This window comes from Rousettus aegyptiacus, unplaced genomic scaffold (genome assembly GCF_014176215.1).
Source record: "Rousettus aegyptiacus isolate mRouAeg1 unplaced genomic scaffold, mRouAeg1.p scaffold_m13_p_3, whole genome shotgun sequence".
Taxonomy (NCBI): Eukaryota; Metazoa; Chordata; class Mammalia; order Chiroptera; family Pteropodidae; genus Rousettus; species Rousettus aegyptiacus.
The window spans coordinates 10,912,193-10,935,779 of NW_023416306.1; the positions used below are offsets into that span (position 1 = coordinate 10,912,193).

The following is a 23,587-nucleotide window of genomic DNA, read 5'->3' on the forward strand; positions in this document are numbered from 1 at the left end:
TCACAATCTCCTTCTTTTCCCCCTCCAAGTTTCAATGGCCTGGTACGCAGATGATTCTCAATCCACGCTCGGCCAGGCCTCTGCTCACATGTTACGTCCACGGCATCTCCCCTCCTACCCACCCTGGCCAAGTCTGAGGTCGTCGCTATCACCCAAACCCATGCTCTCCTCCTGGGCTCCCTATCCTAAGTGGAGACACCACCGTCCACCGGACAGCCGGGCTAGGAGCCTGATGGGCCATCTCCTCCCTCACCCTCCCCACGACTGACAAGGCCTGCTGCCTTATCTTCCTGTCACCCCTTGACCTTGCAGCCCCTGCCTCCTGCATCGCCACCCCATCAACCCAAGACTTCTACCATTTTTCTCCTGCTGGAACCACAGCTGTGCTCTCCTTGCGGTCTCTCAGCTGCCAGTGCTGCTCCAACACCCTGGCCCCACTACTGTCAAGCTGACCTTTTCAGGACCCAGAACAGATGAGAGCCGTCCTCTCCCTTGCTAAAAAAGCCTGCTGGTGGCTCCCACCACCCTGCCTCGCCTTCGAGTCCTTGCTGTGCCCCTGGGTCTCGTCCCCCACTTCTTCCAGCCTGGCACTTGATTCAGGAATGCCACATCGTCTTGTCCCTCCAGCACACGGCCGTCCTGGGCCTGCCCCACCTCCGCTCATGCTGCCCTGCTGTGAGTGGATGAACCCCTCGCATCCCTGCACGCGGCTGGGAGCCCGTGCTCCGGGAAGCCTCCTGGCAAGCGGAGGTCAAGCCTCCAGCCCCGCCCTGCTGCTCACTCCGCGTCCCCCTCCCCTGCTGAAGGGCTGGCTCCAGGGAGCCGGGACCTGGCACGATTAAGAGCCCAGAATGGAGGTGGCCCCAGAATAGGGCTCTATCTATGCTTTGCGAATGAGTGACCAGATGACCCAGGCCTTCCGTTTCCGCCCCCTTGCTCTAAGGTACAGTCAAGAACATTTTACGAGCAAGGGCGACATTAAACAAGGACAGTCTGAAACAGCCTGAGCGCCCAACCACGGGGGACGGGCTAAGGAAATATAGGTCCTTCTCCCTTGAATGCGCATGAGTCATTCATTTCAAAATGAGGCTTATGAATGTTAAGTACACGGGAGAATCCTCATGATAGAATGTTAATTCAAAAAAGCAGCAGAAAAAATATCTTGTCTTCTTACCTTTGAAAATTAAGGAAACATACCAAAATGGCATGTACTTTTAGTAGGGGGAGGATGGGGCGTAGAGAACATATTTTGAAAAGGGGACAGGACAAGGACTGAGGATAACGAGGACCAAAGCGGGGCCCACTGTGCAGCCAGCCCTGTCCCTGTGGGCTCCGGCCGCATGCTCCCACCCCGACTCTGCCCGTCAGGGGACAAAGCACTCACTTGGCGAAGTTGGCCAGGTTCTGGGTAACCTTGGCGATGAGGGTGAGGGTGCGGGCCGTGCGGTCATCGGGGTACTCCTGCAGCAGGTTGAAGAGCGAGGGTGACATGATGGCCGGGCAGAGGAAGCGCAGAAACAGGGAGGCGCTGATGAGCCGTTCGCTGATGTCGGGCCGGCCGCGGCTGCTGCACTCTTGCCTCCACGAGGCAAACACCTCCTTCAGCTCCCGGGGGAAGACGCTGCGTGGGCACAGGCAGGAGTGGGCCCAGTGGTCAGGCAGGGGCCCAGGACAGGAGGGTGCAGAACGGGGACCTGGGTCTGGGTCCGACGGGGACCTGGGTCTGGGTCCGACAGGGCCCTGAATCCCACCCTGACAGCTGTGAGCTCCCTGGGCCCTTACTCAGCGACCTATGACCTTTTGGGCAGGGATGCTACGGCACAGCTCAGTGAAGGCACCGAGGGAGTGCTCAGCAAGCTGAAGGAGCCGACGCCCCCAAGCTCCAGGCAGGGCAGCGGGTTCTCCACGAAGGGGCCAAGGGGGGTGGAACGCAAGCCCGGAGGCGCCGGGCCTCTGTCCCAACAGGAACCGATGGCAAGGGCCAGCTCATGGTCCCACCTCCCTTCAGCCCTCCTCCCCAAACTGCAGGCATCGGGGTCCAGGAGAGGGTGAGGGAAACGACCGCGATGGACCACTGCTCCTTCGTTCCCATCGCTGCCTCTGGCGACTTAGTCCCTTCGCTTGAATGACACTGTGGGAATCAGGTTTCCAGCAGAGCTGGGAGTGATCACGATGGGGCTAGCCTAACCACAGGGTGAAGACACAGCTACTTCCTAGAGGGGATGGGCAACGGAGGGAGTGACCTCCCTGGGGGACCCAGTGAGTGTGTCCCCCGCTCCCAGCTGGGGGGCTCTCTTCCCTGAGCATCCCCAACCTGCCATGACAAGGCCCCACCACACCGACCTTTAAGTGGCTTTCTTATCTTTTTACCCTAAAAGATGGGCCTCCCACCCTGGGCTGCCGAGGACCTAGGACTTGCTGAACCCAGGCTATGCCTGGCTGTCGCTAGCTCCGGATGCTCTGACCAAGTGCCGGGTCCTCCTGGCTGTCAGTTCCCCTACCCTTACACTGAGAACAAGGCCTGCCTTGCCGAGCTCACAGCGCCATGTTAAGGCTGAGATCCCGAGGCCATACGAGGCCTCGATCAACTTGGAAAGCATTTGCCCATCAAGCTCAGCGCCCAGCCCAGCGGGCTCTCAGCGGGGAATGCGGTGAGTACACAGGCACTGGCTAGAGAGACTGTGAGGGCAGGCAGCCTCCAACCCTGGCCCTGGAGTGCCTGGCCAGGGCTGGGCAGGAGGCAGGCACTGAGTGGTGACATCTATCGATGGCCTTGTCTAGAACTGAGAGGTGCCTCTGGGTCTGACAAACACCAGAAAGAGGAAATGGAAACTCATTGTCCCCGGGCATGTTTCCCTGCCTCCCACACCCGGCCCACCCTGGGAACAGCAGGGCAGGGTGAAAACAAAGCCTGGCCCCAGGGCGGGAAACGTATTCCCAGAGAGTTCCGGGCTCTATGGTCACCCCTGCCCCCCTGCCCCCATGTCAAGGATCATTTGTGACCCAGGCCCAGTGGCCAGGCCGGCCCTAGGTGAGCACCTTGTGCAGCCCAGGAGGGGAGAACTGACTGTGGTGACAAGGAGGGCCACCAAGGCGGGCCAGGCGTAAGGCCGTCAAGCAGGAAGGCGAGCAGTGTGACCAGAGAGAGGAAGGACGTGTGGCTGGGGGTGGAGTTGTGGGGTCAGGAGAGGGGCTCCAGGGGAGAGTGACATGCCCGTCACGAGCTCGAGTAGTGACCAAGGAGAAAACCTGGGCAGCTCCTTCGGTGTGAAAATAACCCCACTGCTTGGGGCTGACAGCAAGGTCCCCGCCCCGGACAGCTGTGCGCACCACACCATAACGAGGCTGTGCTCTGCACTAGGTCAGGGGCCCACCAGACACATATGCCCCAGGAGCAGGCAGGCATGCGGGCCACCAGCCTTGGAGGCAGCGGCCCAGCGACCGATTCCGGCCCAGCCGCGGTCCTGCCTGAGCAGCCCGCTCCGCACGGCCCTGCTGCCCTCAGGGCCGGCAGCACCTGCAGGCCTCTGCTCCACTTACAGCCCAGTCCTCTCTTCTCGCTCTCCGCAGTGCAAGCGGGAGGCCTGCCCGTGGTCCGGATTCCCGCACAGCCCCTCCCGGGCCCGATCACAAGCCTCCGATGAAGCGTCAAGCTCCCACGGGCAGATGCGGGGGTAAGCGCTCCTCCCGGCCCAGGCAAGTGCCAAGCAGGGCCTAATCGGTGTCACCCCCCAAGCCGAGAGGCAGCAGGCGTGGTACTCCCTCATTCAGCCTCAGCTCTCCTGTTCGTGAGTCAGGCACAAGGCAACAAGAGGCCCCTCGCCAAGCTGTCCGAATCAAAACACCGCACGCGTGCCTAGCGCAGCGCCTGGCTCACTGCGGGCGCCCTGACGTCGGGCGGGTCAGAGGGCAGGCGCTGGGCAGCTGAGCCCGAGGCAGCACTGACCAGTAGGAGTTGATGATCTTGCAGAAGGCCAGCTCGCAGCACATCTTGAGGTTGCCCTGGTGCTCGGGGAGGTCGGCGGCCGAGCACTTGCTTGGGTCTACTTCGCAGTTCTCGTCCGACTCGTACAGCGCTTTGATGAACTCGCCTGTGGCCCGGAGGGCAAGGAGGGGGCAGTGAGGACCTGGTGGGCACGCCTCACCCTCTCCCCACCTGCCAGCCTCACCCTCCCTACCTAGCGCATCCTGAAGGTACTTCTGGCCCACCAGCTTGAGGTACTCCTCAATGGCCTTGGTGGCCAGGGTGTTCTCCCGGAAGATGAGGTGCTCATTGTCCCCACAGCGGTCCACCTCCGACATCATCAGGTCCGTCAGGAAGTCCTGGGAAGGCAAACAGTGAGGAGACTGGACCTGAGCGGGCCTGGCAGGCAGCACCCCAGGATTCCAGAGCCGCTCCCTGGCCAAGAAAAGGCCCTGCCTCTCGACACTGCTCCATCGTCAAGACGCTGGTGCCCATCCATGGGGGCGGCCATAGAGTGGGGGCAGGGCAGCCTGGTCGGGGGAGATGCCCATCACTGGCGACATCGAAGCTGGGTCCAGGGATCGGGAAGCAGACCTGGGCAAAAGCATGCCACGAGGACGGGTATCATGGCCGGACCGGCTGGACTCAAATCCCTGCTCGGTCCTGACCAGGCCTGGCTGGAGGACGGGAGCAGAACTCCTCCAACCACCGCCATCACCATCGGGGCCAAAGAGGATAAACAGGCCACTCTCCCTCCACTGTATGAGCAGCTGCCACTATCTATCTGTTACTCCGATGGGGTCTCCCACACCAGACAGACTCATTCTGTGTGGTCCCTCGAAGAGGAACAAGACAGAGGCAGAAGCTGTCCAGCTGCCCCGGAAGGCAGGCCTGTCACCAAGCAGAGAGCCAGTGCTCAGATGGTGAGAGCAGGGACCTTGACCTGGGTGGGCAGGCTGTGGCACCACTGGCCACCTGGCAAACCCAGAGCAGCAGCTCCTCACTGCAGTGTGCCCCAGACTTCTCTGGGGGGGCAGCTGCTACGCTGATGAGCTCGCCGGTCCCACGGGCAGGGAGCCTGAGCCCACACCTTCCCTCCTGACTGGGAAGCTGGACTGCCCAGGTGGGCACTCCCTCCCTCTGAAGCCCCCGCCTCCCCTCGCCCGCAGCCACCCCTGGGGTTTGGGGCAGAGGAGGAGACGGGCAGGGAGCTGGAGACCCCAGGGAGGGTGAAGGGCAGGGCAGGGACCACCCGGCACAGAAGCTGCAAGGCGGCCAGCGTGGGCCAGGGTTTCTGGTGTGTACAACTCTGGGTCCCTCTGACATCACAAGTGGCCCTTTGAAATACGGAACAGAGATCTAGGTGCAGAAGACCCTGATGGCCAAAGGAGGGACAGGAGGGTCTGGGGAAGCGACTGCTGGCTCCTCTGAGGACCACACAGCCTGAGGAGCCCTTCCCGACATGCAGATGACACGCAGGGTCCCCTTCTCTGGACGTGCAGAAACAGAGGTAAAACTGCACATCCTGCTCATGCCCACGGGCCTCTCCAAACTCCTGGGTGGGTGCTGGGCCCTGGCGGGGATGAGGTGGTGCTCCCCTTAGAGCTGGGACTCGACGTGGGGAACAGGCGCAGAACAGGCTGTGGCCTGTCCAAGGCCACGCAGCTGGCCCAGGTCTCCTGCTCTCCAGGCCCTGTTCCTCTCACCATACCTCAGGGAGAGGGGGTGGTAGAGAGAAGTCCAGGGACAGGGACTCTGCAAGGTCACAGCCCAGGAGAGCAGAGTCTGGGGAGGGCAGCTCCGCCCCTCACCAAGAACACCCCATGGTTCCCAAGTTCTGTGAACGGAGGGAGCGCCAGACGCCAGTCACCCAGCAGCACGAGCTACTTTCCGTCCTTCCGCCCGCTGCTCCGCACTCCGCACTGAGGGCCACAGGGGAGGCTGGACCCTGGCTGCCGCCTCCCTCCACAAGCACCTTGATTCGCCTCTCGTCTAGGCGGGGAGCCCTGAGAGCAAAGCCCCTTCAGACTGGCATCGGTTTCCCAGGCCAGCCCGGCCCTCGGGGGCCAGGTACTAAAAGAACAGACACCGCAGTGGAAAAGGCCCCGGAAGCCTCGGGCCGCCCTCGACTCGCTGTCTCCCAGCACCCCTCCCACTGCTGACCGGGACATGAAGGACAGTGCAGCCAGAGGGCCACCTCGCGGCCTGGCCCAGTCGGGCTGGAAGGCTGGAGGTGGGGGAAGGAGATGGGCTGATGATGTGGAGACCGAGCGCACGCTGTTTCTCTCCCTGGTCCCACACTCGCTGCACACCTCCGGCCCAAAGGGCAGTGGGGCTTGAGAGCAGGAAGGCGGCCAGGGACCTCCAGCCCCGGCCGCCCCTCTCCAGGGCCTCTGGGAACAGGGAAGAGGCCAGCCCGATGCAGTCATGTGCCGTGGGCTCTGCCCTGAGGACCCATGGCCTGGCCCCCACCTGTGCCTCCCCTGACCCCCGACCCTAACCCAGGGCAGTCCCTCACACCACAGGCCATTCGGCTCTCAAGCCACACCAAATCCAGAGGGCAAAGGCCCAACTCCTGAGGCCAGCCCTCAAGGCCCTCTGCAACGCGAGTAAACCTCCGTCTAATCCTCCTCCCTGGCACCTCCAGGCAGCTCCCCCCAAGGAAGGAGGCAGGGTGGAGACGGGGGAAGGTCTGCCTTGGAAGCCCACAGAACCATGCTCCACTGTGCTGGGTGGGAAGGTGATGGGGAGCATTCCTGAAGGAGCCCACTATCTCTAGCACTAGGTGGGTGGGGGCTACGGTGGCCTGGCTTGGCGGGGAGTGGAGGGTCAGAGGTGGGGAGAGGAGAGCTGGTCCCCCCTAGCCCTGCAGCATGGCCTGCCTGGATGGCTTTGGACAAGCACTGTTTGTGGGCTCTGGACCTGGGGACAACTACAGCCATGGCTGGCTGACCATCAAATGGCTATAAAAGTGACCATGTGTCCGTGTGTCTTGGTGTGGCAGCGGTGAGGCTAGGGCTACGATAGTGGCTGTACCCTGGTGGTCATCGGTTGGGGATGTCAACCAAACTCAATTCCTCACTGGACACGTGTGTCTGGTCACGGGGTCCCCCGTGCTGAGAAAGGCTGGCCCCGTGACCTACTCCCTCCGAGCCTCAGGGACCAGCCCAATGGGGCGGCGAGGGGGGCCCTTAAAACCTACTCCTGACTGCGAGCTGCCATCCCATCCACTGCTCCATACCTGTGCCCCTGGGATCAGCTGAAGCACGGGGCGCAGGGGCATGAAGTCCCGACTCTATGATGCGACTCGGGTTTAGGGGGCCCACTTGGCTTTTGGGGCTGAAAGCCACGACGTGAACGTGGGGAGCCGCAGGTAACTGCGTGCGTCACCGGGCCCTTCTGCAGGGCCACGCCACGTGGGGGGGCCCGGCCTGGGCCCGAGCACGTACCTTCACCTTGCCCGTGCTCTGCAGGATGTGCACCAGGGCCGACGCCATCTCTTCCTTGGTCTTGGCACTGAGGATGGGCTCGAGGGCCGCGCACAGCCCCAGGTAGTGGTTGGTGATGTGCTCGGCAAACTCCTTGTACATCTCCATGGGCAGGATGGTGATGGTCTGGTAGCGCGCCTTGATGCGGATCATGGGCCCGGGGCCCTTGCCGCCCTTGGGGTTCGGCGTCACCACTGGGTACCACTTTTCCACGAACTGCCGCCCGGCCACCGAGGCGGCGGGCAGGCTCACCAGGCCCAGGTAACTGTTGCGCTCCTTCTTCTTCTTCTTGTCAGTTTCCCGGTACAGGTGGACGGTGACGGTACGCAAGGGCGGCAGGTTGTGGAACTCGAAGTGCTCGCCCCAGAAGACGTTGTCCGTCTTGAGCTTGCCCGTGGTGCGGGCGTAGAGCACGTCGTCCAGGCACAGCTCACACAGGTACTTCTTCTTGGCCGGCAGGTCCTTGGCCTCGATCACCCACAGCTTCAGGACGTGCTCCACACGCCGGCTGTTGTCCTGCACGGGCACAGGAAACCCTGGTCGCAGCGGGGCCAGCTACCTGCCCACCGTCCAGCCTGGAGCCGGGGAAGTGCTCTTAGGTCCGGGGGGACCCTGGGAGCTGGTGCAGGGGGCCCAGGCACCGACACGATGGTGGGGTCGGCCAGGGACAGCTCTGGAGTCTGACGGACGTGGGGCTGGGTCTCTGCTCACTGACCCTGGGTAAGGGACTTAATCTAAGCCTCAGTTCCCTTCTCTACAAAACAGGAATAAATAGTGAGAGATGAAGTAAGAGGTTCGCACGGTGCTTGACACGTGGCAGGCCACTGTGCTATTCATAAGCTCTTCTGGAGTTTGTAAAGTTGCTTAAGAGGTAATCACTGCTAAGGCCCCTTCTGTAGTGACTGGGACTCAGCCCGGGCCCTCGTGTCAGCCAGGAAGGCAGACGCAGAAGCAGATGATTACACCCGGGGTCCCTTGAACCTGATGGGGGAAGCCCAGAGGGCAGTGGAAACAGAGAGGAGGGGACCAGCCTGGGCCAGTGGTGCTCACCTGGAGGTCAGGACAGATGTCTAAGCTGGTACTGGATAGGTGAGCAGGGATTGGTCAGGGGGGAAGGGGGTACCAAAGAGATCCAGGCAGAAGGACACCAGCACCCAATTCCCAAATCGCCTACATTGCCCAGCCTGCTGTGTGCGCTTTGAGCACGGAGGCCCACAGCACCCGAGCCAGTCTGGCCAACCAGAACCCCGCTTCCAGGGCCCACTTGGGCCCTGTCTCTACACAGACTGCCCCACCCCCACTCCAGCCACCAAAGACCCCCGCCCCTGTGCCCTCATGTCGGAGTCTGAGTGTAACCTCAACCGCGCCCCCGGCTTTGGCAAGAGGGGGTGCAGGCCTACCTTGTTGGGGTGCACCGCACGCCGCAGGTTCTCCATCCACTTATCCCGCTCGGCTGCCGACCGGCAGGAGAAGCACTTGCTTCCTGATGATGTTGTCACCTGTGGGGGACAGAAAGGACCGTGTCACAGGGGAGAAGAACACGGCCAGGCTGGGCATGACCAGGGACCTTTGAGGCTTGACGGGGCTTCAGCCACTGGGTCTGCAGCACAGCCTCAGGGAGGCAGGACGAGGCGCAGAATGACCCCTTCATTTCGTGTTTGCGGGCGGTGCGCTGAGACCACTGTCCCAGGGACAGGAAGGTGGCCCAGTCCTGCGCCTGGTCCTGGGCTCCTCGCCCCTGCCTCGGCATCCTCTCGTGGTTACGAGAGGACCTTTCTGACTCCAGCCTCACTCTCCCAGAGACGAGAAGTGAGAAGGCTGGGGATGCCTGCCGGGGTCAAAGGGCAGTGCTTAACCCGAGGCTCCCTCTTCAGGTGGAGCCACAGGTAAGCACAAGGATCACCCATCCCTTAGCTGATACCTTCTGACAGTTCTGTTTAGCTAAGTGACAGTGCCAACAGTGATGGTCGGAGAATCTTAACATTTTAGGGCCGGACTAGAGAAATGAGAATTGGGCTGTCTGGGTGTGCTGGGCCCTGGGGTCCTCCTGCCTGGAACCCTTACCCTTACTCCTCCCCTTGCTGTGGGACTCTCATGAACCCTCGGGTCCCCTCCAGGTGAGGGAGCCCAGCCCAAGCTGCACCTGCTCTGGTCTGCTGTCCCGGGCACCACGCCGAGAGCTCGACAGTGAGAACTATACTCCCCCTCTAGCCGCTCAAGGGCCTGCACAAGCCCCCTGCTATGGGTACCCCAGCCTTCCACGCCCAGGCACTATCTGCAGTCCGTCCCAGGCAACGAAGCCAGAGCCCAGATGGAGCCGGGCTGGACCGGGAGTCTTGAACCAGAGACAGAAGGCACGGGGCGGGGCGGATGCCAGGAGGTTGCCGCGCCAGTCCCCGAGTGGCTGATTTTCATTAGCAGACTCAGTCCTCTATCGGAGAGCTCCCCTAATTATGCCAAGGTCCTTGTGGGTAGGAGTGGGGGGCAAGGTGGGAAGAGAACACGAATAATGAGAGAAGCAATGAGCAACTTCCAGGCACACCTGCAACCGAGTCCTGGCTTGACTGCAGGTCTGAATGACCTCTCACGTCTTCTTGCCTTCTCTGGACCTCAGATTCCCCTCTCTACAGTGAGGGACCAGACAAGTGGTCCCCAGGTACAGCCCTACCAGGTTGGGTTGCTGCCCCTCTGCTTGCTCTCAAGTCTTGGGTCACAGAATGCTAGGGCAGAAAAGGTTCTGGCTCAATTGGAGCGGGGAGACTGGCCCAGAAAGCGGGGTACTCTCCACCATCATACACTGCATTTGGGGGCCTTCTAAGGAGGGTGAGCAGGCCTGAGACATGGGCCCTGGGGCTGGAGCAAGTCTTGTGGGCTTTTTCCCCCTTTCGCCTCTCCCAGAGTGTCCTGCTGTTGCCAGTATAGAGGACGGTGTTGGTCCATCTCCAAGGCCCCCACTTCCGAGCTCCACCTGGTCTCTTGGGAGTCAAAAGCTATGAGCCAGTGATAGCCATTGTTCCAAAGCTGAGGTCACCAAATACTCCATGAGGGTGCCTGGAGGAGACCAGGCCTGCCTGGCCAGGAGAGGCCACCGGCGTCCAGCGGCCACGAGCTCGACCCACCTCGAAGCAGTAGTCCTGGCCCAGGATGCTGCTGTGCACGGGCTTGATGACCACCTCCTCCTCCATGCTGAGGTCCAGCGCCTCCACCGCGCTGCTGGGGCTGAGCAGGGACTCGTGGGAGCGAGACTCCTTCAGCCTCGGCATCAGATGGGACCTGCGGGGGGGGGGGGCGCCAGGTGTGTTAGGCTGGGCCTGCCACTCCCCTCCCCTGCCCTGCTCCTTCCCCTCCCCGCTCCTCCTCTGGGCAAGGACTCCCCTCCCAACCCCCACCCATCCCTTTCAGCTTAGGCAGCTGTGGGGGAGGGGGCAGTGGGAGGGGGCCTCACCAGCCCCTTTCCCCTCGCGGGACTCTGGGTTAGCGGTTCAGACTCTAAGGGAATAAGTGGCCGAGGACGAGGACACTGCTCAGAAGCTGAGTTGGCACTGAGTGTGGGGACCCAAGGGAAAGAAGGGACCCCACCCAGGCCGCCTTCCCCATTCCCCTCCCCTCAGCCCTCCCTGTCCGTCTGAGATCAGAGCAGTCCTCATCGTCCAGAACGTCACTGCCAATGAAACCCTTTCTCATACACCATCCCACTCCACCCCCAGCCCCACGTGAGGCAGGGAGCCCCCGGGATCTCTGCTGCACCCATTTTACAGATGAGGACAGTGAGGCTCAAGCCGGAAGGGATGCGGCAGTCTGCACAGCACCCGAGGTGCCGAGACGCGGGCTGGGGCCACGTGCCAGGGTTTCTGGGCCCAGGCCAGGGTCAGTGGGCTCAACGCAGGCACAAAGGGAAGAAGAAGTGAACACCACCTGGTGCCCAAAAGGAGCCTGAACCCAGACTGGCTGACAGACGTGGCCCCTCTGCCACCTGCTATGTGGCCCTGGGCAAACCACCGCCATCTCTAAGCCTGGGCTTCCTCAGCACGTGACATGGAAAGTGCCTCGGATGGGATGGGCCCTGCACCAGTGCTTGGCAGAGTCTACCTCAGGAGAGAGAGGTCTGAATGCCCCTTTCTAGAACAGCACACCGCGGTGCCCCCTGGAGCCCCCTCCCACAGCTGGGGCACAGGAAAAGCCTGCGGACCACCAAGGCCTACGCCTGCCCCTGGCACAGAAGCTGCCCAGGCCTTGCCCCTACTCACGCCCATGGAACCCGGCCTGGGCTTAGCTCGCCCAGCCCTCCTCCCCCCAACCCCTCTGCCTTTCAGCTCCTGGCCTCCAAGCCCGAGCCTCAGTCCATCATCCTCTCCTTGCCTCACTGAACACCCCAAATCTCAGGTCAGGGAGGCCTGGCAGGGTTACCACACACTTCTCCGTAGGGCATACACCCTGTAACTTGCTTCCATGACCAACAAGGGTAAAGCAGACTGAGAACACTACGTACGTGTGGGCTCTGGAAAGCAGAGACAAGCAGACAGGCCCTGCCCAGAGGCCACCCACCACCCCAAACTCCACATCTCCATGGCAACAGCGCACACCAACATGGAGTCCTGTGCTAGGCACTGCATGGGAGTAAGAACTAGAACTGGGACCCCACATCCCAACCCAAGAGCCACAGTCAGTATCCCCTCAACTGCGCCCCCCATGCCTAGCACAAAACTAGCACATGGTAGAACTCAGACCACTTAAACCGTATTAATGGCCTCAGGCGGGACTTCCGAAAGCCCTGAGGTAATGGACAGACAGACCAGAGGAAGGCTGTGAGGGAAGCTGAAAGCAGGTCGGAACCAGCCCGAACTCCCGCAGGGCGCACGTGCGGAACTCCTCAGTGAGGCCCGGAGCCCCGGCATCGTAGCTGGGTGCCTCTGTTCCTTTAGCGGCCTCTCTCTGGGAGGCAGCGTCTCACACACATGCACCGAGGCCCGCCTACCACGTCACCCCACGCTAGGTGACGACAGGCTTTTCCCCGTGATGAGCACCCTCCAAGCCCTCCCGGCACTAACCAACGCCACAGGTGGGTCTGCCGTCCGGCAGCTGAGATTCCACCCTGGGCCACCCACCTCGCAGGGCAGACTCCAGGGGCCCAGATGTGGCTTCACACCTCAGTGCGAGAGCAGCCCTGCCTCAGGTGCTAAGGAAGTCACCAGCCAAGGAGCAGCTGCGACCCACAGTCCTGAGGCCTGCCACCCAGGGCTGAAAACCCAGGCTACAGGTCGGGATCACGCTGCTTTCTAGCCCAGCCCAGAAACTCCTGCTGGGAGTCAGGGCGGGTGGAGTAGGCACCCAGGAAGTGCAAAGGTAGGAGCTGGCACGCTGGGGCCGCCTCCTGCCCAGGGCACCTGAACGGGCTGGCTGAGGACAGGAAAGGGAGTCGCAGTTCAGTGGGCTGGGTCTGCCCGGGGAGACCCAAGGGGCCCCGGTTCCATAGCCATGAGCCCAGCAGGCCCGGGACAGACCCCAAAGCAGCCAGAGCCTGGAGCCTGTGGCTGCAGAATCCTTCTCTTCTTCCTTCCCCACGAACATGCCCCAGCTGGCCCAGGCCTCACTGGGAGGGTGCCTGGCTGAACAGAGGGCTGAGGCAAGCTCACGTGAAGGTATCCTGGCTGCGGCGGGGCGGCCCGGCCCTCCCCATCTCCCGGCATGTCTCCACGTGGGAGGGTGTGGCTGCTCCTGCAGAGTGGAGGGCCGGGCTCTGACCGCTGCCCTGACCGCTGCCCGGTGTGTGTGGCAGCGTGGAATCCTCACGCCTCCCAGGAGCGGGGAGTGCCATGACTCCCCGGTCACAGATGGGACAGCCAAGGCCACGGGGTCGTGAGACTTGCCCTGCACCTAGGGCAAAATCCCTGCTGCCCTGCTACTGAGAGCTGTCTTGGCCAGGGCCTGGGCACAGCCAGGCAAGGGTACCCCACTGGTCTACTCCGTCCAGGCCAGAGCAGCACCCTCTCACCAGACTGGCCCCTCTACCCAACGTGGCCTCTCCAGCACGAACGTCCTCCCCCTCTGGAGGCCTATGTCCACGCTGTTTCCTGAACCCGTACCATCCTCCCTCCCCGCCTCCCACCTTCTCGACCTAACAAAATCCTTCTTTCTCAGTTTTCGAAGTCCAGGCCGAATACCACCACCATCTTGCTGCCCTGGTCTCTGCAGACAGACAGGAGCTCACACCCAGGCTGTGTGGCTGAGCCCCACTCCACGCCATCTCCCCAGCTGTCTCCTCACCTAATTCTCATGACCACCCGTCTGGACTGAGGCTCCACAACCTCAGAAAGGCCAGGTGGCATGCCCCAGTGGCAAGCAGCTGAGGGGGACTGAACCCCGATCAGCAGAGTCCTAGACCAACTCCATCAGCGCAAGGCTCGCCTTTCCATCTGCCCGCAGGTGACGGCAGGGAAAGGCCCATACACAGCTGACGTGCTCACTGTGACCCACTCATTCCAGGTCCAGGAGGAAGAGCCAGGGGGGCTGGCTGGGGCAGAGGGCCCAGGAGCCGAGGAAGCGTGGCGGGCGGGCACGGGCAGAGCTGCTGTGGGAGATACAGCCAGGCATCGACAGCAGCTCATTGTGAGGGCCGGGGAGCAGAACAAGGGGACATTGTCCCAGCTCCTGGGCCATGGCCTTATCTGATAGCCTTCCAGCCAACCCACGAGCTATTTTTCAACTCCATCTTTTTTTCTCTTAAAAGGTTAGTGACACAGAAGTTCAGCAAAGTCCCCATTATTTTAAGGAGGGAGGAGACCAAAAAACAAAACCTGCAATAAATAACCAAAAAGCCCTGATGTGGAGAGGATGCTCTCAGCTATGGGCGGAGTGAGTTAAGAGGGGTTATATAGCCTGGAAAGTGAGGCTCAGAGTTACCCGCCAAATCTCAAAGGGGCAGAGGGGGCTGCCCTGCATGCTCCCAGCAGGCGGGGCTGGGGCCAGGAGAAGCCAATTCCAGCTCCGTCACAGCTGTCCCCAAAGGGGCCAGGCTAGCTTGGTTTTAGAGGGAGCAGGCACCCGTCTCCGGAGGTGTGCACACAGGAGCTGGGAGACTCTTTTAAGCGTGCTACAGAGGAGATGCCTGCACTGCTAGGGTCACAGTGCTGGAGTCACAGGCCAGGCACGCAGCACGGTGAGCCCCAGGAGTGTACGCACACGCGCACGCAGACACGCACAACCCCCCACCCCCACCCCTGCAGCTGGGAACGGGCAGGAGGGCCTAGAGTCAAGGGTGCCCGGCTGTAGGAGTAAAAACCGATCTCCATTCCTTGTAAAACACTCGGCCTAGAATGCTCTTAAGTCTTTCAACTCTCCAGGCCTCAGTTTCCCCATCCGTGGGTGGGGGACAATGACATCCCTTCCACAGAGGGCTGCTGTAAGCATCAAATGAGACGTGGGGGAGATGCCCAGGAGGGGAGGAATAAACGCCGGTGACCCCCATCAGTCACTCGTGACGGTTCTAGTCCCCTCTGATCTATTCTAGTCACTTGCCTCATTGCCAGACATCGCTGGAGAAGTTTTTTTTCTTCTTCTTTTTTTTTTGCTGGACTGTGGGTGTGTCCAAGAAGAAATAAATCTGTAGGCTTTGTCTGATAATAGTTTATACACTTAAAAAAATGGGGTACAGCTGTGGACAAGGCTGAGGAAGAATGTACACCCTGTCATTGCCACTGACATTTCTCAGGGAGGTGACACTCCTGCCATCTGGGGTGACGAGAAGGACTTCCCAGGCCATTCTCTGTTCCTTTCCTCTGACCAAATTCCTTACCTTCTCCATGCCTCAGTCTCTCCCATCTGCAAAACGAGACAAACTACGTCTACCAAAAATCCCTTAACTTCCTGAAGTGATGAGAAGAAGAGGGTCCCTGTGGCTCCCCCGACCCAAACTCCCAGCCACAAGCTCGTGTGGTCCCATGCCACTGCCCACTGCCTTCGCCAGGCCTGGAAGAGGTAGAAATCCTGGATAAAGCTGGTCTCTGCAGAGGAGATGCCCAACGGAGGGCTGGCAGCACCTGCGGACCCTGGAGTCAGGTCAGAACGTGCTTTTGCCCGTCACAGCCTGGCGGGTGCAGAGAGCTGTGCTGGAAATCTGTCCACAGGAGGAGGACCCGGGTCCTGGCACTGTCGGGGCGAGGGGACTCGCGTCCTAGAAGCTAGTGGCAGGACACACACAGGACATTGCCCCACGCGGAACGTCCGGCAGAGCCATCTCTCCCCAAGCCCGGCCTTGCCAGGCTGGCCTGGGAACCGGTTTGCTGAGAAGGCCAGCGCTCGCTCCTGGCCCGGCTAGGGTCCCAGGGGAGGGGAGAAGAATGCAGCCGCCTGGTGGCTCCCAAGGCCCTGGAGAGACGTGGCCTGTCCTTAAAAGGCAGGGAGGTTGGCCACTATGCCTGGGAAGTCTTCCTGGGATGACAGGGCCTGGCCTGGGAGCGTGTTCCCTCTTGGCCCAGGGCTCTCTCAGTCCAAGGCAAGGGGGCAGGTCCTAGCAGTCACCGGAACCAGTGTGACCCTGTCCCCATACCCATGCTGAGCCCTGGGCTGGGAGGGGCCTGGTCTCCTGCCCTCACCCTACCCCTGGGAGCCTGTTTCCCCCTTGACGCCGCAGAGCTGATCTGGCAGAGGACCCACACCCTGGCAACCAAGACAGGAAGATGGGGCAGCTCATCGCGCGCTATGGCTCCCAGAGGTGCCCCACATGTGCTGCCTGAATGGCCGGCGCTGTGACAGCCCGGACGTCACAGCCATTTACCAGCACGTGTTCTCACCAAGGTACACACATCGACGCACCGCCTTCTCCCGGCAACCCCGCACTGGGGCAGCATCGCCCCAGTGAAAAGGGGGAGCAGGAGCGCAAAGAGGTCTGATGAGCCCTGGCTCCTGGGACGCCCCTTCCACCAGCTAATTTAAGGGATTCGATGAAGGAAGCTTTAGGAAACTGAGGCGTGGAGAAAAGAGTGGCTTGGCCGGGTGATCAGGTCCAGAAGTGAAAGCCGGGATCCTAATGGCCAGAGGACTCTGTGGGACAGTCCTGGAACCTACTTCGGGCTCCTGTCCCAGTACGCCCTTAATCTGCATGTGACCTTGGGCCCATCCGTCGCTGCACGGCCCTGAACAGGTTCCCTCCTCTCTCCAGGCTGCTGATCTACTTCAGAAAGCACCCGCCCCCCACATCGACTCCCTATAAATGTAAGGGACCATTGGTTAACTACCATGACTCCCTATTCCCACCACCGCCGCCACTGTAATATGGTCAGAGCGATACCTCGTTGCTGCCTCCTGGCCACTCTGGCCACAGGGCTTGGGGAGAGGCCAGGGGTGCAGGGGTGCTGGCTCTGGTCCCCGGACAGGAGAGGCACCCTCAGCATCCTCACCAGACCCGTCGCCACCCTTTCCATACAATGCTGCAGCCTTAACGGAGTTTTCAAAAGACATTCTGGAATGCATTCCCCTCCCCACGACTTATCTCTCTCTCTCTTTTTTTTTTTTTTTGCACGGGGAGCAGAGAGGGGGCAAAGGGCACATGGAAAGAGAAGAAACAAAAAAACTTTCCGTCTAATCCCCCAAGTCCTCCTGCAACCTGAATAATTTTGGGTTTTTAATCAATAGCTGTCAGACTTGTCAAATTACTTTGGGGACCGCAAAGCAGTTTTTAAACATTCATAAACCTCAGTGGAACAGCAAAGTGCCCTGAATTTTAAAAGAAGAGAATCTGAGGAACACTTATTGAATAGGATGAGACTTGGGCACAGCGAAACTGAGTTGAGGGCCGTGTGCCCCTCCTGCTTCTGAGCAGGGACAGCTCTCCGCCCCCTTTCGGTCCCCGGGAGAAAGCACCAAGCCTGGCCTGTCGGCTCAGAAAAACTAGGGAGGGCGACGCCCCAAAACCCTAAGTCCCCCTCAGTCGCCCTGAGTAAAGGCCACCCCACCCCCAGCCCCAGGGGCACAGCACCTAGAACTCAAACCCCAGAGCGGCCGCACTACACCCCACTGCACAGTGCGGGCCCTCGGCGTGACTGCCCGTCCCCAGCTTCTCCACCGGGACAGCTCCGGAGAAGGGTTCGAGGCCCTGGCGGAGGTGTTCCCTCCCTGCAGGCTCCCTACGCGCTGTCTCCTCTTCACACGTGAGAACACGCCCGTGCGCTCCCTGGGCCCCGGCATGTGACTGGTTTCTGACTGCTTCCCCCACCCCCACCTGGGGCCACAAACACCTCCAACAGCTGTTCCAGGCCCCGGGGACTCATGACTCAAGTGGGGAAGGATGATGAAATCAAAAAATAAATGCGCTGAAAACCAATGACTTCCTCTCCCCAAGCAAGCCACTGCCCCTCTCCTCTGCCTTACCAATTCCTCCCAGCGCTCCACCTCCAGGAAGCCTTCCTAGGCTCCGCTGGCACCCCCACAGAATGTGAGGGCGGGGGGCAGACGCGGCATCTTCTTCCCTGCGGGTGAGACCCGGGAGCCATGCCATGTGGTCTCCTGGGGCCGTGCAGGCATTCATGTTAGGGCGACAAGGTGATCTGGGGACTGCCCTTCCCCTATCCCTGGGCACTGGGCTTCCTGCCTCAACGAAGGACCAGTCACGTGTCAACATAGTTCCAGCTCCTGGGACCGTGCTGGTTGATGACTGAATGCGGAGAGGCCTCCCCTTCCTTAGAAACACACACAGATAAACACAAGGCTGTGACTCTGGTCACATTAACCAGTATGCCTCAGTTTCCTCACTGGGAAAATGGCGATGACAGCATCTTCGATGCGACAGGGGGAACCTGCCACACAGCAAGCCCTGTGGCCAGCCCTGGCCCCGCCTTTCCTGGGCATTCTGCCCCATCGGGGGTCACTTTCCTGGATGCTCCTGGCCCACGAATATTTCTAAGACACCTTTCAGGCCACCCGGCAGGCAGCCCTCCAGACCCGCCCCACCTGGGGGCTCTCCAAAAGCCCCTGCCAACTGACCCGGAGAACCTCAGCTGCTCCACCCCACCACAGCCCAGACCGGGCTGGAGGGAGTTGCCATTTCAAGTAGGTACCTCAAAGTCCCTATTTAAGGAAAAACAGACACATCTGGGAACAAATGTTCGCACCCGTGGTTCCGGCCCCAGCGCTCATCTCCAACTCTGCTATTTCTTTAGCTCCAGCCACCACCTCGGACAGAGGGGCTCTGTGGCCGCAGGGAGACAAGAAGCAGAGACAGAAAGGGGAATGGGCTCGTGGCCGAGGGACTGTACGCTTCTGGTTGGCCTCTCCTGCACCTCAGCTTCCTCGCCTGACAAATGGGCGACGCTTACCTCCTGCCAGACCTCCTGGAGCTTCCTTATACTAACCTCCCCCTGCCCCCACGCCTGGGCCACTGAGTCCAGTGCCCCGGTATACAGTGACTGAGTACCTTCAGTATGCCAGCACTGAGCCTGGGGACCTTGGAACCCCCACCCCTCATTGCTCCCAAAGCCTGGTATCTGCAAGTCCCAGTGGGGCCTCAGAGCTCTGCTTCCCAGACTGGCAGGAAGCAGAAGACAGCTAGGGACACTCGACAGAGATAAAATAGCAGGAGAGGGTAGTGTCAGCGAGTCACAGGCTCTCGGGCCATCAGCAAAGGCAGAAACTCAGAGAGGTGATGTCAGAGAAAGCGGGCGTAACTGGTGAGTTCCTCCTGCGCACAGAGACTGTGCATCAAAGGCCCCCGTGGCTCTCCAGTACCTGCCTCGCTCGGCACACCCGGGATGTGCACGAGGCGGCCGCTGGCCCCACATTTAACAGACCGCACACATCTGACCCTCAGGTGGCCCGGCCACCCAACTTAGTTAAGAAAATTGAGGCTCCGAGACCTGGAGGGCCTTTCCACAGCCCAGGGAGTGTGACAGATTCCAAGAGCCCATGCTCTTTTCCCGCTAGTCCTGTCTGTCATTTGCCACCTGGCCCATGGGATTCCGACCAAAAAAGCCATACACTTTAAATACAGCTTCCAAGGTACAGCCCACCCTAGCCACACCAGTCCTGCTCAGTCCCATCTGGCTCCGGTCACACTAGGCGGCCCACCTCCACTGAGAACGCACCCAGCAGCTAAGTCCTCCTTATCTGTCAAACCCTGACCACCACCTCCGTGGCTCGTGCCCCAGCCGAACTGGCAATTCCCTCCGGGGTTTGCCCCGATGCACCCATTCCTATGTACCCCGGGAAGTGGAGGCTCAACGGAGGTTCAGCGAGGTCCAGCAGCTTGCCCGAGGTCACAGTTCACAGTCAGGGCTGGTGGCCTGGCATCTGGGCTTCAACTAGAAATGCTCTGCACTGCCTGTCAATGCCTCGGGGTTTCACCAAACCTACAAAATGCACCAACTTTCAAGCAACTTACAGGAACCCTGAGCCACCAGAACTATACCGAGTCCTGCCTTTGTTACCTCCTGTGTAACCCCTGGGCAAATATTTCCCCTGTCTGGAAAAGGGTGAGAAGGATACTTAACTGGCAGGAATCAGATCCAGCTCCCAGTAGTGAGAGTGAAAGCGGCTAGGACCAAGAGACACTTGCAACAGGCCAGGCAGCTCATTCATTGCTCCTAAGCCTTCCGCAACAAAGTCTGGAACCAGTCAAATTCCTGACCTCCCAGAGACGGGGTACTTCCCCAGTACTGCAGCAGCATCACAGTGACCTGGCTCCTGTTGACTGGTTTCAAATATTTAAGCTGGAGCAAAACACACTCCAGGCCCAGACACAGCCTTCCTGGTCTACCACTGCCCCGCCGCAGGCCGAGGGATCAGGGAGCAGACACAGGCGGGGAAGGAGGAGGGGGACCAAGGAGACCCACTGCGGGGCTGGAGGGGAGAGTTCCCGGCCCGAACCCCAGCAGAGCCTCGCCCAGCCCAGCCCAGCGCAGCGCAGGGCTGGGTGACTCAGAGCAAAGGCCAAGCTCCTCCAGCAGTGAGGGCTCCCCAGCAGGTCCGCCACAGGCCACCCGGGCTTGCTCTCAGACAGCAGCGGCTGACAGCGATTTCCTCTCTTTTCAAAAACTAAAAACAGCCACTGCACTTTTGGTTTCTTGTTTTTTGGCGGTACTACCCTAATTGCGTCCACATTCCAGGCTGGCCATAGATGTCCGCAGAGGCGCAGAGACACCATCCCTGGGAATTCCTGAGCCCCTCCCAAGGCCCGCATCTCTGACAGCTCCCCTTTGGCTGGCAGCTCCCGCCCATCACTTCGATCTCCCGGGCCCAAGAGACTGGTTGGTGGCCCTGAGGCGGGCGGCCTCCCTCCTTCCCTCTTTCCTGACCTCCCTCCTTTCAACCTCCATTCAGGCCACTCACCATCCCTCAGTGTGCCCCAAAAGTTCACCAGGTCCTGGAAACCACAGGGCCAGGCCAGCCAGCTGGCTGCCTGCTGCTCCCTGGGCCCAGCCAGTCCAACTCAGCTCTGGTCCTGGACAGACCACTCTGGCCCTCTCCGCTGGGACTATTCATGACTAGTTAAACAAAGGCTAAGTTCCAACTCTCTGTAATGTGCTTTTAAAGGGCCAGTGTCCCGCTCGGGCTAGCTGGGGACTTAAAGGCACAGATTCCTTTTTCTGTACAGGTAACGGGACCTAAAACAAACAAAAATCACGTGAAATCATGACCAGATTGAAGGCACTGGGCTTCCAAGGAAGACTTTAGATGAAATGCACAATAGTAAAAACCTAAATTTCACTCGAAGGTCCCAAAGATCCACAAAACAATGGATCTTAAGAATAAGAATAGCCATTTTTAAGCACTCACTCACTCTATGCCCAGCGTAGCGCCTGACACTTCATAGCACCATGTCACCGTTCCTCACAACCATTCCACGAGACAGGCGTTATCTGACCCCACCTGAGAGAGGAGGAGGCTCCCAGCTCGCCGGGGATTTCACACACGAAGTCTGCATCAAAGCTAGAACCCACCAGGTGAGGTCCCCTCCCCTGCCTGCTCCCTCCCTGTCTCAGACACTCAGCTTTCCCCAGCCTGATGTCCACGCCCTACCTGTCCCTCAGCCACCAGTACCTTTCCTTCATAGGGAAAATGAAGGTGATGAGGAGGAATCATTTGTCACAGGTGCCCCAACACTAGGTTTTCATCTGGGCCTCAAAACCCTGTAAGGGCGGTTCTATCCTTTCCCCCTTCTTAGATGAGAAAACTGGAAATCATGACATCTGGCTAGACGTGAGAGGAGACAGATGACTCCAGGTAAAGGGGAGACTCGAGAGGAGGGAAGGGAGTGGGCAGGGAGAGAGGCAGGTCTGCCAGCCTTGTAGGACTGGAGGATGTCACACTCAGGCCTTCGGTCCCCTCTGGGAGGCCTGGCGAGGGGAGCCCTGGCGAGGGGAGCCCTCTTTCCAAGCCCAGGGCTCAGGCAAACTGGCCAAGGCCCTTCCACTGTCCACAGAATGGAGGAGGCAGGCGTAAGGGCTCTCCTGGGGCCCCTAGGCTCTAAGGGTGGGCAGAGGAGAGGAGGAGAGACTTGGCTGCCTGTGCTTCAGCACCTGGTCTAATAAGCCCTCCAAGAAAGATGGGCCATTTCCTGGCATCTGGAAGGGTTGGGCAGGCAGGAGGTGCTCTATGGCCACCCTCTATCAGAAACGCCAAGGCCAGGGGCAGTGCTCAGGCCTAACACTGCAGGGGCCCGGTCATTCAAAGATGTATCACCCTCATTCTGTTTCTATGGAGCCTGGCAGTCAGGTAAGCTTGAGACCATGTAGCCTGGTGGTTAGGAACACGGACTCTAAAGCCAGAAAGAGTTCAAATCTGGGCTGGGCCACTTGCAATTTGTGTGCTCTTGGACAAGTCACGTCACCTCTCTGGGCCTCTCAGTATCCCCATCTGTAAAACGTGCAATACTAACAGTACTTAACCTCACTAGGTGGCTGTGAGGAGTTCAGTGAGTTACAGACAAACCCTGGCTCAGTGAGCACTTAAGAAAGACCAGTCAGCGAGACTGAAGGAGGCTGCCCAGGGTACGCTGCCCATGAAGCTGGAAACCGATGTCCTGGAAGTGACCCTGGGCAACTCACTTCTTCCTCTGGGTCTTAGTTTCTTCTTTTAAAAAGGAAGGGGTTCAACTGGGAAGCTCAGTGACTGCTAGGCAAGACCACCCTCGCAGCACCTTCAAGATGCCCTGCCACCCCCAGAAAGAGCCAGGCCAGAGGCCATAAAGGAGGAGAAAGGCTGGGCTATGGCCCAAATCTTTTGAAACCTAAATAAGACTTGCCTCGGCCCCACCCCCAGGCTAACTGGGGTCTGCTGGACGCAGGAAGGGAAGGAAGCAAGGGCACAAAGCCACACAGCCTGTCAGGAGGCGGCATAAGGCGTCAGCTCTCCAGGTGGAGCCCAGCCCCACCCTGGCCTTCTCTGGGTCTCAGTCTCCCCACTCCCCACTGTGGGGTGGGCCTCTCCACCTCACGTGTCTCCCAGGGGTTGTGATGCAGCTGAGCTCACTTCCCCGTGGGGAGCTAGCTGTGCAGCAGCCACACAAGCCACCTCACACCTGCTGCACAAACAGCCTCCCTCAGCCCCAAGAGCCCCCAAGGCTTGATCAGGTGCAAGGTCTGCCTCCTCCTTCTACCTTCCTGGAGCCTAAAGCCACCCGCATGTGCGCTGAGGGGAGGGAAGGGGTGTGCAGCACCAGAAGAAACGGGCGCCAAGCAGTAGGAGTGCCTTGTAGCCCTGGCAGAGCACGTGGCCGCTGTTCCTGAGGGGCGGCGGGACACTGGGGGCTTCGGGAGCACCCACGGGGCTAGTCAGTGAGAGGTGGCCTGATGTGGTGCTTTGCAAGCCTGAGTTGAAATTCCAGGTGTGTTACTCCGCAACTGTGGAACTCTGGGTAAGTCCTTTCACTTTCCTGAGCCTCAGTTTCCTCATGTATAAAATGAGAAAACACACTACCATCTGCAGATAATAGAGGTAAAAACACCAGTTAACCAGTGCAGAGAAAGTATTTAACAAAACCACCTGGGAGCCCACGAGGCTCAGACATCTGAATGTTATTCATTCAGCAGACACTGAGAATCCATGTGGAGTCCATCGGACTTAGGATGTCCCCAGTTCTACACTGCCACCCACAGCCCCAACCAAACAACATTCTACTAAACTCCCACAGCCAGACAAGCCTTAG

General features: G+C 60.1%; 1 protein-coding gene across 5 annotated transcripts in view; it reads right to left on the bottom strand.

Annotated features, from left to right (window-relative positions):
- The window catches only part of LOC107516304 (DAB2 interacting protein), a 117,238-nt gene that overhangs the window by 17,140 nt on the left and 76,511 nt on the right, over positions 1 to 23,587 (bottom strand). For 4 of the 5 annotated variants that reach the window (XM_036218284.1, XM_016155920.2, XM_036218286.1 and 1 more), the window contains 6 exons: positions 10,572 to 10,725; positions 8,853 to 8,951; positions 7,414 to 7,968; positions 4,179 to 4,323; positions 3,947 to 4,091; positions 1,385 to 1,621 (listed from right to left, as the gene is read on the bottom strand). In XM_036218284.1, coding sequence (XP_036074177.1) covers positions 1,385 to 1,621; positions 3,947 to 4,091; positions 4,179 to 4,323; positions 7,414 to 7,968; positions 8,853 to 8,951; positions 10,572 to 10,725 — 1,335 coding nt within the window. Of the gene's footprint in view, positions 1 to 1,384; positions 1,622 to 3,946; positions 4,092 to 4,178; positions 4,324 to 7,413; positions 7,969 to 8,852; positions 8,952 to 10,571; positions 10,726 to 20,769; positions 21,167 to 23,587 lie in introns of those variants that run through there. The other variant, XM_036218287.1, reaches the window with a different exon arrangement.